The sequence below is a fragment of the Pipistrellus kuhlii genome, unplaced genomic scaffold, assembly GCF_014108245.1.
Source record: "Pipistrellus kuhlii isolate mPipKuh1 unplaced genomic scaffold, mPipKuh1.p scaffold_m20_p_72, whole genome shotgun sequence".
Classification (NCBI taxonomy): domain Eukaryota; kingdom Metazoa; phylum Chordata; class Mammalia; order Chiroptera; family Vespertilionidae; genus Pipistrellus; species Pipistrellus kuhlii.
Genome location: NW_023425576.1, coordinates 187,488 through 200,488, shown reverse-complemented (window position 1 = coordinate 200,488; position 13,001 = coordinate 187,488). Strand labels below are relative to the sequence as shown.

Genomic DNA, 13,001 nt, shown 5'->3' with positions numbered 1-13,001 from the left:
GGTGAAGGAAAGAAGCAAGGGCAATACCTAAACCAGTGGTCGGCAAACTCCTTGGTCAGCAGAGCCAAATATCAACAGTACAACCATTGACATTTCTTTGAAGAGCCACATTTTTTAAACTTAGCCTTTATAGGTAGGTACATTGTTATGAACCAGGGGACTCCTCAGCTGGCCTCTGCTAAACACTCCAGGGGCCAAAGAGCCACATGTGGCTCGTGAGCCGCAGTTTGCTGACCCCTGACCCGAACCGCCAGAAATCAACAACGGTCGCCGTTTAGAAACACAGTGTTGGTGGAAGTAAACACGGGAGAGATAAAATAAATACAGGCGCGGAGCAGCGAGACCACACAGCCCTGACAGCAACATGCTCCATGCAGTCCTGGGTGGCCCCGGGGAGAGAGAGAAGCCTACGGGAGACCGTTAGGAGCGAGGCTCAGCACGGTTATTAACACGGACGGGGAGATCTGCGAAAGCATGACTGAGTGAGTTGGACGAAGAAAAAAGGGAGAGCCAGGCAGAAATTCCCATTTCGTCGGAGGCATGTGTTGCACACCCATGCTATCACGCGGCACGCTGGCTGCGATGCTGACGTGCTGGTTGTATGTCAGCGTGGGACCCAGAAGGCTGTGCAGATGGCTGCACAAAGCCAACTGTTCAGCACGAGTAAGAGTAAGGAGCTTCAGCCGAAACCGGTTTGGCTCAGTGGATAGAGCGTCGACCTGCGGACTGAAAGGTCCCAGGTTCGATTCTGGTCAAGGGCATGGACCTTGGTGGCGGGCACATCCCCAGTAGGGGGTGTGCAGGAGGCGGCTGATGGTTGTTTCTCTCTCATTGATGTTTCTAGCTCTCTATCTCTCTCCCTTCCTCTCTGTAAAAAATAAAAAAGATATTTAAAAAAAAAAGAGTAAGGAGCTTCAGATCATGCTAAGTCCGAGGAAGACAAGCACCTGGTGATCTCACTCACATGTGGAATCTAAGGAACAAAACAAACGGACGGACGGCGTGGATCAGAGACATCAGAACATGGGACCTCGGCAGGAAGGCAAGTTGAGAACGCACATCCCCCTCCTCTGCTCCAAACAGAATGGAGATTCCATCAATGAGCAAAAAATCCCCCCTTCCTTTTCCTGCACGAGTGAGTTTTAGACGTTCCTCGACGATCAGAATACGGTAACGGATCTTAAATGAACTTTCCAAACGGCTCTCCTCGTGGGAGGACCCCAGGAGGCCCGAAACACCAGCCACGCATGGAAAACACGGCCCCGTACTCACTTGCTTGGCCTTGGTCTTCGTGATGGTGTCAGAAATCGGCTTCTTCCGCTCCTTGACGGCAGTTTTGGAGAACAGCTCCTCGAACTCGTGGCAGTCGATGGACGGCTCTTCGATTTTTTCCCAGATGAGTGTGGCACCGGAGTCTCTAAAGTTAAGCAAGACACTACCTGAAGGAGCCATGCGCTGGCGTTTGACACAGACGCGTTGTCCCCAGGCCACCCGAGCTGTGATGCACGCTGGTGAGAGGCCCCATGGAGGGAGAAGGCAGGAAAAGAAGGGCCAGAGAATGGAAGCAAAAGGAGGAGAGGAAGGCGGGAAGGAAGGCAGCATCGGGGGGAGGAACAGAAGAGGCAAACGGGGAAGGAAGGGGAAAGGGGAGAGAACAGTCTTTCTATTTAAGACCCCCTGATAAGAAAGTTGAAATACCAGCGACCCAGAATGAAACCTTTGCTGAGAAATCATAACATCCACCGAAACCGGTGTGGCTCAGTGGATAGAGCCTTGGCCTATGGACTGAAAGGTCCCAGGTTCGATTCCGGTCAAGGGCATGGACCTGGGTTGCAGGCACATCCCCAGTAGGAGGTGTGCAAGAAGCAGCTGATCAATGATTCTCTCTCATCAATGTTTCTAACTCTCTATCCCTCTCCCTTCCTCTCTGTAAAAAAAAATCAATAAAATATATTTTTTTTTAAATAAAGAAATCATAACATCCAGGAAGTCTCAGTAATCAAGTCGGTGTATACAAACATCTATGTTAATAAAAGAGTAAGATGCAAAATTGACCGTACCTTCGCAACGCCCACCAGCCAATGAAGAGCGAGTATGCAAATTATCCCAAAAAAGATGGTGGGTTAATTTGCATACACAGACACTTCAGGCCCCTCTGGGCAGCATGGGAAGGTGGAAAGGTGGCTGTGGCCATAGCAAAGGCGGTGCCACCAGCCAGGGAAAGGAGGGCCCATTCTCGCACGAATCTTCATACATAACAGGTTGTTTCCCTAAACGTTGACTTAAAAATATACAGACACACTTTAGAGCAGTGCTCACTACATTGTCATTTTCCTGAGTTATCCCTGAACTCCCTGAGGGCCACGGAGACTGAGTCAGATAGAGGGTAAGGAATACTCTGAGTAGAAAAGGAGGGAATTGAGGAGAGAGGCAGGGAGGGCGGCCCTGCCTGGGCTGAGCCCTGAGCGCGGTACCTTTTCGTGTGCAGCTGAATCCTCGTCCAGTACAGAGGCTTCATGGGCCGGCAGGGCTCTATGGGCTGCTTCCTGCTCCCTTTGTCCTGGCCCAGCCCCAGCCCAAACCAGCCGGCTGGCAGCGGCGGGGGGAGGAACCCGCACGCGTGGGGCATTGGCAAAGTGCTTCCCCCGGCCTGTGGGGGGGGCGGAGGGCCAGGGCCAGGGGGCAGAGCAGGTGGCGGTGGTGGGGCTGCGGGGATGCCAGTTCCAGGGCTGGGAGGGGGAGCTGGAGCAGGTGGGATACCCACGCCTGGCAGAGGAGGAGGTGGGGGAACCCCAGGTCCGGGCAGAGGCGGGGGAGGGGGTATTCCTACCCCAGGCAGAGGCGGGGGAGGGGGTATTCCCACCCCAGGCAGAGGCGGGGGAGGGGGTATCCCCACCCCAGGGAGAGGAGGGGGAGGGGGTATCCCCACCCCAGGGAGAGGAGGGGGAGGGGGTATTCCCACCCCAGGGAGAGGCGGGGGAGGGGGTATTCCCACTCCAGGGAGAGGAGGGGGAGGGGGTATTCCCACCCCAGGGAGAGGAGGGGGAGGGGGTATTCCCACCCCAGGGAGAGGCGGGGGAGGGGGTATTCCCACCCCGGGGAGAGGCGGGGGAGGGGGTATTCCCACCCCGGGGAGAGGAGGGGGAGGGGGTATTCCCAACCTGGGGAGAGGCGGGGGAGGGGGTATTCCCACCCCAGGGAGAGGCGGGGGAGGGGGTATTCCCACCCCGGGGAGAGGAGGGGGAGGGGGTATTCCCACCCCAGGGAGAGGAGGGGGAGGGGGTATTCCCACCCCAGGGAGAGGAGGGGGAGGAGGTATTTGTTCACCAGGCAAAGGCGGGGGCGGGGGCGGGGGCGGCAGCATCAGCGTACTGGGCATAGAAGGAGGTGCACCGGGTGGTGGAGGGGAGGGTGCCGCTGTGCCCACCCCAGACGTGGGGCCGGGGCCGTGTCCAGGGGGCGACCAAACAGACTGTTCCTGGCTGGTGTCCAACGCAGGCTGCAGAGAAGGCTGGGAAGACTGCGGCCTGGCCGGGCCCTGACCCTCCAGCTGCACTATCTGCCTCGGAGACACCATCAGAGAAATCTCGGAGCAGAACTTTGTCTGAGGTCCAGGAGGTGAGGACGGCCCCGCGGGGCCTCCCCCTGCAGGCCCTGGCGGCCAGGAGGGGCCGTCTGGCAGTGCCGTGGCAGGAGGCAGGGGGGGCGGCCCGCCCTCCTCAACCGGGGACGTCTGGATGGACTTGGCCTGTACGATCCTCTGGCGCAGGCCGTGCTCTCCTTCTGGCCTGAGAACTGCCGGGCAGGCGCCGTCCGAGGGCGCCTCTCCGTTCCGAACCCCGAGGCGGCCGCCGGCCCCCTCCCCATCCACGGCCGGGCACTGCTTCTCCAGCTCCGCGATCTTGGTCCTCAGGTCCTCAATGGTCTGCTCCAGCTGCTGGATCACAGTGGCCTGTCCCTCAGACCCAAGGTCTGTCACTTCCTGGGGGCAACAAGGGCATAAGAGAAGAGAAAGTAAAAAAATCATTAAAATATGGAGAAGAGAAAGTAAGGAATACTCCCCCCCAAAAAAGTGGATGGAATTAAGCAAAAAAATATTTAGATTTAAATACGGTAGATATCCGCCACGGGCACGAGCATATGCCTTATGCACAGGTTTCAGGCCGTGTAGATCACGTTGACTCTGACTGTAACGTTCTGTCTAAGACAATGTATGGGTCACCTTGATGTCTAAATGGTTCCCTAAGGCAGGCTACTTTATTTCCCTGTCATTAAAAAAAAAAAAAAAAAAAAAATGCCAAGGAACCCCTGTTGTTGAAAGAAATTAAAAAGAAACCTAATTGACTCTTTAAATAATTGTTTGTTGTGGTTATTTCTTTTACCAGCGACAATGTAGAGACTCTATGGCATGCTTTCCCAAGCTACAGATAGAAATACTTTATGTATTTGCACAGACATTTGGTGAAAAAATAGGGACCTACATTATTTACATTCAGAGGTGTGTCTACACATAGATAAAAAATACCTCTCGAAACTGTGCCTATCTATTAGAAGTGTGTTTTTTTTCATTCCTTTATTATTTACTAGAGAGTCTTTCATGATAATGATAAGCAAGAACCAATTTTTAGAATTCAGATGACTCGCCCCCGACATCAAGGCTCCGTCGGTTGGGTGTCGGCCAGTGCACCAAATTGCTTCCGGTTCAATTTCCCTTCGGGGCACCTGCCTGGGTTGCAGGTTTGATCTCCCGGGAGAGGGGTGTGTAGAAGGCAACGGATGCATATTTCCTGCTCTCTCTCCCTCTCCTTTCCTGTCTCTCTAAAAATCAATAAACTATTTAATTTTTTAAATATATATATATTTTTTAAACTCATGTTAGTGCTGGCCCCGTGGCTCAGTAGGTTGGAGTGTCATTAGGAGTACACCGAAAGGTTGTGGGTTCGATTCCCAGTCAGGGAACATAGGGGAGGCAACTGATCAATGATTGATGTTTCTCTTTCACATCAATGTCTGTCTGTCTATCTGTCTCCTTCCCTCTTTCTAAAATCAATAAACATATCCTCGGGTGAGGGTTAAAAAATAAAGGACTCCTGTTCATTTCCACTGGTGCAGATTTTCCACACACAAAAAAAAAGTGTACAATGCCGTGATATATGGCATCTTTTATAAAAAGATGGTAAAACTTGGTAGTATTTGAGAACGTCCTCAATTTCCCCAGTGGCTCTTGGCCATTCTGAAAGTTTCAGAGGGAGAATTGCTTTTCTAGAGATAATTATCATAGACAGAAAACATGGGGGGTAGAGGGGAAATTGCGGGTGAGACTATCTGATTGTCACATAGTTCTGACCGTAGAGAGAACAAAACTCGACTTGCTAAAATCTTTATTCCTCTCCACAACTCTGTCTTTACCTGCAAAATCCCAGCCCTCAATCCAAACTACCCAGCCCCGTCGTCGGCAAACTGCGGCTCTCGAGCCACATGCGGCTCTTTGGCCCCTTGCGTGTGGCTCTCCCACAAAACACCACGGCCTGGGCCAGTCTATGGTGAAGAAGTGGCGTTAGAAGAAGTCTACGTTTTAAAAAAATGTGGCTCTCCAAAGACATGTCGGTCGTCGTCCTGTGGATATTTGGCTCTGTGGACGGATGAGTTTGCCGACCCCTGGCCTAGCCTGTCAGCTCAGGCTGGCCGTCTGTTCTTTCAGAACAGCCAGATGGAGGCCGAGTTTCTGCGTCTGAAGGCAGCTAAGCGTCTTCAAAGAGCCTTATCTGGCCTTCCTTATCCGGAGCTATCAGCACCCAGCCACCACTGTCGGCAGAACTCTCTAGAAAGGCTGCCTCGCTTGTCAGCGGGAAGAGCTGCTTTCTACGTGGGCTGGATAGAATTCTTCCCAGAGGCTTATTAAAAAAAAAAAAAAAAAACCTCACATGGTCAATATGATGGAAGAAAAACGCTGTCTGTTCTCTGGCCATTTCAGCCAGCACCCTCCCTCCTCCCAGGCCCACCCACAGACAAGCCCAGATTTCATCTCCCAGCCTCGGCCAGGTGCTCCGCTGTCCAGGGAAAGACCTCCAACCCCTGCTGTCCTGGGCCTGGTCCTTACCCTCCCATCCCTTCAGGGTACAACTCGACAAGAGGCCCCTCAGAGCCTCAAAGCCCTCCACAGGAGAGAAATAAACAACGTCTCCTCCTTCTTCCAAAAAGACTCTCACGGCCCTTCCAGGAACCCTGTGCGCCTCCCCAAGGCTAATGCCTCTCACTATTAAACGTTAAAACGGCCCTGGCCGGTGTGGCTCAGTGGGTAGAGCGTCGGCCTGCGGACCGAAGGGTCCCAGGTTCGACTCCCGGTCAAGGGCACGTACCTTGGTTGCAGGCTCGGTCCCCTCCAGGGGGGGGGGGGGGAGGGGTGCAGGAGGCAGCCGACCCATGATTCTCTCTCATCACGGATGTTTCTCTCTCCCTCTCTCCCTCTCCCTTCCCCTTTGAAATCAATAAAATTATATAGTAACAAAAAAAATTTTTTTTTAATGAATGCATTTCTAAAATGAAGGGGGAAAAAAGTGTCTTTGTCATCTTGGACAGGACTGATGCAATGGGCACATCTGTCTATGATGGAGCGTCAGCAGAGAATGTAACATACTCTGCGGGTTGCCAGTTCCAATAGGATTTGTACGCAAACGTATTGTTTCAAACGTCTCCATCGTTACGATCGGCAGAGGCCACCGTCCGCGCTTGGCGGACAGTGTGTGCGATCGGCCTGCCAACAGTCCTCCATTCCTGAATAATCTCGGACGTGGGTGCCGAGGGTCCCTGCTCCTAAACTGTTTACACGCCGGGATTTCACAAAATGCAAGTTGCCATGAAAAAATAAATAAATAAATACAGTGAAACGTTCACCCCAGCTCTGTTTCTAAAGACAAGATTATCTGATTCCTAGAAAAGAGAGAAAACATCAGCCTCGCGTTCGGGCTGACGCGGTCCGAACAGGGAGCAGCCGAGACGCACTCAGAAAGAGCGTTTGCCGAAAACCTCTCGCGTGCGTCTTTGAAGCTTTATTGTAAGTTATGTCAGCAAGACGCGTCCGGAGACGAGAATCTCAGGTCCGCTTGCCGGGAAGGGAACACGGTGGACCCTTTGCTTTGTAAATGCTCGTGAGCTACGGAGTGCATGTTCCTCGTGCGTTATGTGAAAATGATATTCAGATTTTTGTTTAAGTTCTGGTAAATGCTAAGGCTATGTGACTGACATTCCAGGACACATTACTGGCCATCATAGCACATATTTTTTAAAGTATTTTTTATTGATTTCAGAGACTAAAAGGGGGGGGTGGGGGGGAGACAGAAACGTCAATGAGGAGGGAGAATCATGGATCGGCTGCCTCCTGCATGCTCCGTCCTGGGGATCAGGCCTAAACCTCAGGATAAAGAATAGAAAACTGCTTCGCATCCCAGCTTCCTCACTCCAGGGGCCACAGCCAAGGCCGGGAAGTGGGGGGGGGGGGGGGCGGAGGCAGGTCTAGCAGCTGCAGTTGCTTTAAGCATCAGACCCCCCCCCCAGCTGTCCCCACCCCCACCTCCACCCCCTTAGCTAAGAAAAGGCTTCCTGAGTCATGGCTTTTTCCAGAGACACAGAGCGCCCTGAATTCTCAGCTCCAGGGGGAGAGCACACGTCAAAGCTCATCCCATGAATCCCAGGAGCTCCTATGGGATGGCGAGAGCAGGTGCCTGCGCGCAGCTGGACCGCAGAGCAGAGATGCTCAGACCCAGCAGGTCCTGGAGCCCAGCATCACGGCGCAGAGCAGGCAGGCACCTGGGAGGGACCAGAAAGCTCCATCCTCCCCACAGCCCTTCGCTCCTACCCCTCCCCTCCCCTCCTCTTCCCTTCTCCTTCCCTCCCCTCCTCTTCCCTTCTCTCCCTTCCCTTCCCTTCCCACTCCTCCCCTCCTCAACCCTCCCCTCCCCTCCTCTCTCCTCCCACCAGGGTCAGTTACAGAGATGCAGGCCTGCCATCTAGTGACCAAGCTGGGAAGGGCAAGGGGAATTTCAGAAAAAAAGAAAAGGGTCATTTTTTTTTTTTAAGGTTTTTTTTTTTATATATATATATACACTTTATTGATTTTTTTTTTTTTTTTTACAGAGAGGAAGGGAGAGGGATAGAGAGTTAGAAACATGGATGAGAGAGAAACATCCATCAACCGCCTCCTGCACACACCCCCACCTGGGGATGTGCCTGCAACCAAGATCCATGCCCTTGACCGGAATCGAACCTGGGACCCTTCAGTCCACAGGCCAACGCTCTATCCACTGAGCCACACCGGCTAGGGCTGTGACAATATATTTTACCGTGGTCGACAGCGAGAGGAAAGCGGAAAAGGACTCCAATGTCACACACATGGAGATGGAGATTACACTGCCCCAGCTGGAACCGTAACACAGTGAGCCCTGTTGCATGTATTTTATCGCAATCAGTAAGACAGATGACTTTTTTTGGTCCAAGTTTTCTTCAGTGCTATCCTATCCAACAAGGAACGCGGTAAGATATGCCTTGGGAATAAGAATTTGGAAATACCTGCCCTCACCGGTGTGGCTCAGTGGATAGAGCGTCGGCCTGCGGACTGAAGGGTCCCGGGTTCGATTCCGGTCAAGGGCATGCACCTTGGTTGCGGGCATATCCCCCGTGCGGGGCGTGCAGGAGGCAGCCGATCCATGATTCTCTCTCATCGTGGATGTTTCTCTCTCTCCCTCTCCCTTCCTCTCTGAAATAAATAAAAAATATATTATTAAAAAAAAAAAAAAAAAAAAAAGATCTTACCTGAACAGCATCTGAGCAATTCTTCAGAGTTTCCAAAGCAGCAGGCTGAGATTCTGGGTTGGAACGGAAGACAACCCACATATTAAAGATCAGATTTCCCCCCTTTCTCCGATCAGAAAACAAAACTAAATACAATCTATCTTTAGCCCTCGGTACCCAAAACTCCAGGTGTGTATTCTGATTGTGCTTTTGTATGCTGAGTGCACGACTGCTTTTCAGTATACACTGCGTGGCCAGATGATGGTGATCTCTGGACGCATCATCATCTGGCCACTCAGTGTCTGTCCTATAGAATAAAAGGCTCATATGCAAATGGTCCCCTCGACCAGGAGTTCGACCAGCAGGCAGGCCGGCCGACCGCCCATGTCCCCTCCCCCTGGACAGGCTGGCCAGACCCCACCCATGAACAAAAAAATTCATGCACCGGGCCTCTAATATTATATATATATATAATACACACACACACACACACACACACACACACACACACACACACCCTGAGTGGCCAGATTATTATGCGTTCAGAGATCTTAGTAATATGGACACTCGGTGTATGAGACACATTTATAATGACCGACACTCATGCCATTGGTTCCTTTAAAAACTGGGATAGCCGAAACCGGTGTGGCTCAGTGGATAGAGCGTCGGCCTGCGGACTGAAAGGTCCCAGGTTCGATTCCGGTCAAGGGCATGGACCTGGGTTGCGGGCACATCCCCAGGAGGGGGTGTGCAAGAGGCAGCTGGTCGAAGATTCTCTCTCGTTGATGTTTCTAACTCTCTCTTCCTCTCTGTAAAAAAAAATCAATAAAATACATATTTTTTAAAATGAAATAAAATAAAAACTGGGATAGGCCTACACCCTCTTGTCCCCTCAATCACAGTGACTTTTTTCTCAAGTGCTGGTTTCTATTTGGGGCCAGGAAATACCCGCGAAGCCGTTCACTTTTTAGTGAATGACTCACTCGCTAGTGGCCGAAGTCTGCACCCCACGCCTCAGAGCGTCCAGGGCCTACCTGGCTCGGCGTCCCGGGGCCTGGGCTCCTCCTCGGGGGCGGGGGCATCGGCGGGGGGCGACCACGCAGACGGGGCTCTCCGGGGAAACCGCCCTTCCGTGTAGTCCAGGGAGTGTGTGGGCTGGCTAACGGCGGCCCAGGTGTACAGCTGGTCTTGCTGGATTTAAACACGAAAGCGAACGCGTTAAGGCCAGTAGTTCTATCGCCGAAAAAAAATGACATCCAGGCCTCGGACCCGTTACAGCGTCCTTCCTAACCTAACTATGCACGCGGGATGCCTGTGTGCAGGGGCGGGCATTAGTCGGGTTGCACTGGTGATCAGGTTAGACATAGATAAAGCCGAGTTTATTCTTGGGTTATCTATTTATTCACCTATCTGTGGCGTCTAACGGGCAGGCTCCACGGACAGAACAGAAACAGACTCGTCGATACAGAGAACAGACTGACGGCTCTCAGAAGGGAGGGGGTGCTGGGGGGGGCGGTGCTGAGTGAAATAGGTAAAGGGATTAAGAAGAAGAAAAAAACTCATAGACAGACACCAGGGTGGTGATTGCCCGGGGGGAAGGGGGTGGGGGTGGAAGACGGGAAAGGGAGGGTAAATGGGAACAGGGGCAAAGGTGATTTGGGGTGGTGGACACAGGGCCGTGTGCAGATGGTGTATTGTGGAATTATACACCCGGGACGCGATTGTGTCGACCGATATCACCCGATAGATCCAATGAAATAATTAAGAATTGATCATTAATAATTAGTGATTAATGAAGAAATAAAAACTATTGCAGTGAACTTGGCGTTGCTGACATTTTAAATACCAGCTTGCGGCCATTCTGTAAACTTGGAATGGAGCACTACCTGTGTTTTGTGAATTCCCTTGCCATACTTGGAAGTCACCAGCAGAGGGCAGAGTGAAACATCTCATCCTGGGATCCCTGGACATGAATGAGGAGAAATTTAAAAAAAAAAAAAAAAAAGGAATCTGGGTTCTATTTTTTGACTGGCATTCAGCACCTCCGCTGCTACATTTGCATCGATGCTGAGCAGAGAGGCGTGCAAAGAGGAAATGTCAACCTCACACGCTCCTGGGCAAAAATGTGGGAATGAAACTCAACCTGCGGCAGAAGGAATGACTGTAAGAAGAAATGCTTAGGATCAGCAGAATAAAGAAATGGAACAACGTGTGACCTTATGAGTGTAGGCATAACACCTGGTGTATGCTTCAGGAAGTCAATGGCTTATAAATTCAGAAATAGGACGTGAAAGCATCTGTAAAAATGAACCTACAGCCCTGACTGGTTTGGCTCAATGGATAGAGCGTCAGCCTGCGGACTGAAGGGTCCCGGGTTCGATTCCGGTTAGGGGCGTGTGCCTTGGTTGCGGGCACATCCCCGGTGGATGGTGTGCAGGAGGCAGCTAGTCGATGTTTCTCTCTCATCGATGTTTCTAACTCTCTATCCCCCTCCCTTCCTCTCTGTAAAAAATCAATAAAAAATATATATTTAAAAAAAAAAAAAAAAATGAACCTACAGAAATGACTTTATGTCCGTCCATACTTGCATTCCTAAGAACGCCTTCGGCCATAATGCAGACCCTACAGACAAGGTTATGGAAAAACCTGTGTAATGTCTCTGTAGGGTTATTGTAAACGTTGGCTTTATTCTGTCTTAGTATTCCGAAAGATCAGTGCCCCGCAGCCCCCTGTCCTCCAAACATACATTTCAAAAGAACATGCTTAAGGAAGAAGCAAAAAGGAAGATAAACCGCTGGGGATTTCTGCCTGGTCTCACAGCCATAACCTCTCCCAAGCTCCCTTTCCACATCAGGAAGCGGTCCGACCTTCACCTTCCCTCAGGCAGCAGCACCCTCACCTGGCTCCACTCTCCACCGCGTCATCACCAAAACCCACTTCCCCTGCCAGACAACACACCTCGGTACCCTCCCTCCTCCTCCTCCTCCGCCGCCTCCTCCTCCTCCTCCAGACTTGCAAGCCCTGCCTCCCCTCCTCTCATCATTGTGTCTTCTAACGTGTAGCCCACACTCTCCTCCCCTCCCACCCCGACATCCTCAACTCTAACCCTCACTAGCCATCACGATGCAACCACCTGGCCAGCTGGCCTGGCTCTGGAGTTGAGCATCAGCCTAGGAACCAGGAGGTCACGGTTCGATTCCCGGTCAAGGGCACAGGCCCGGGTGGCGGGCTCCATCCCCAGTGTGGGGTGTGCAAGAGGCAGCCAATCCATGATTCTCAACATTGATGATTTTCTCTCTCTCCTCTCCTCTCCTCTCCTCTCCTCTCCTCTCCTCTCCTCTCCTCTCTCTCTCTCTCTCTCTCCCTCTCCCTCTCCCTCTCTCTCCCTGTCCCTTCCTTTCTAAAATCAATAAAAATATGTTTTGAAAAACAAAAGATGTATTCACCTGGGCAGAAATGCCGACCGAAGGTCAGTGCCAAGTTCTGCCTTCGCCATCCCTAGTGCTGGGACAGAGCGATGACCTTCCACATCGCCAGCCTCCTCAGCATCCCTCTGTCATTCCATCCTGCTCTCAGTCCCATTCTTGTGGGGCCCAGATGAAGCGACGCCCACTTTTTAAACACCCGGCCCCATGTACCCCTAACTCACCCCGTGCAGCAGGCGACACCCCCTGATTCACCTCGCCTTCCCAGCATGCACCTGAAGGAGCCCGCCCCCATCTCTCTGGAACCCTCCCTCCCCCGTCGGGCTCACCCAGGTGTCCCCATTCCTGTCCCAGGCCAATCCCCCCCCCACACCTGGGCCAGCACCCCACCCCTTTCCATCCCCACAGGGCAGGACAGTCTGGGTTCGCCTTTCTCGCCCCAACTTTCAGCATCTCCTTCTCCACCGAGTCCCTCCCATCCGCACCCCCACGTGTTTTAGCCAAAGGGAGACAGAGGCAAGGACAACAGAAGCAGAAACGAGCTTTCACCCCACCCAACAACCCACTGCCCTCTGGTCCTTGCTTCCGACACAAAAGCTCTGGAGCCAATCACCCCTGCGCTGATGTCATGTGACAAGATGAGTTAATATTTGGAAAGCACTTAGGACGGAACCCTAAGCCCCTCCCCCACACCCCGCCCCTCCATTCACAATGACTTTGGGTCAATCCAATGACTGTTGGGTCTTTTTTTTTTTTTAAACATATTTTATTGATTTTTTACAGAGAGGA

General features: G+C 52.2%; 1 protein-coding gene across 1 annotated transcript in view; it reads right to left on the bottom strand.

Moving 5' to 3' along the window:
• FMN2 (formin 2) overlaps positions 1 to 13,001 on the bottom strand; it is an 83,254-nt gene that overhangs the window by 56,206 nt on the left and 14,047 nt on the right. Inside the window, exons 3-7 of the mRNA XM_045576024.1 lie at positions 9,822 to 9,978; positions 8,809 to 8,861; positions 3,658 to 3,982; positions 2,475 to 3,624; positions 1,273 to 1,417 (exon numbers count right to left, since the gene is read on the bottom strand). Of these exons, the coding sequence (XP_045431980.1) occupies positions 1,273 to 1,417; positions 2,475 to 3,624; positions 3,658 to 3,982; positions 8,809 to 8,861; positions 9,822 to 9,978 (1,830 nt within the window). The remainder of the gene's footprint in view (positions 1 to 1,272; positions 1,418 to 2,474; positions 3,625 to 3,657; positions 3,983 to 8,808; positions 8,862 to 9,821; positions 9,979 to 13,001) is intronic.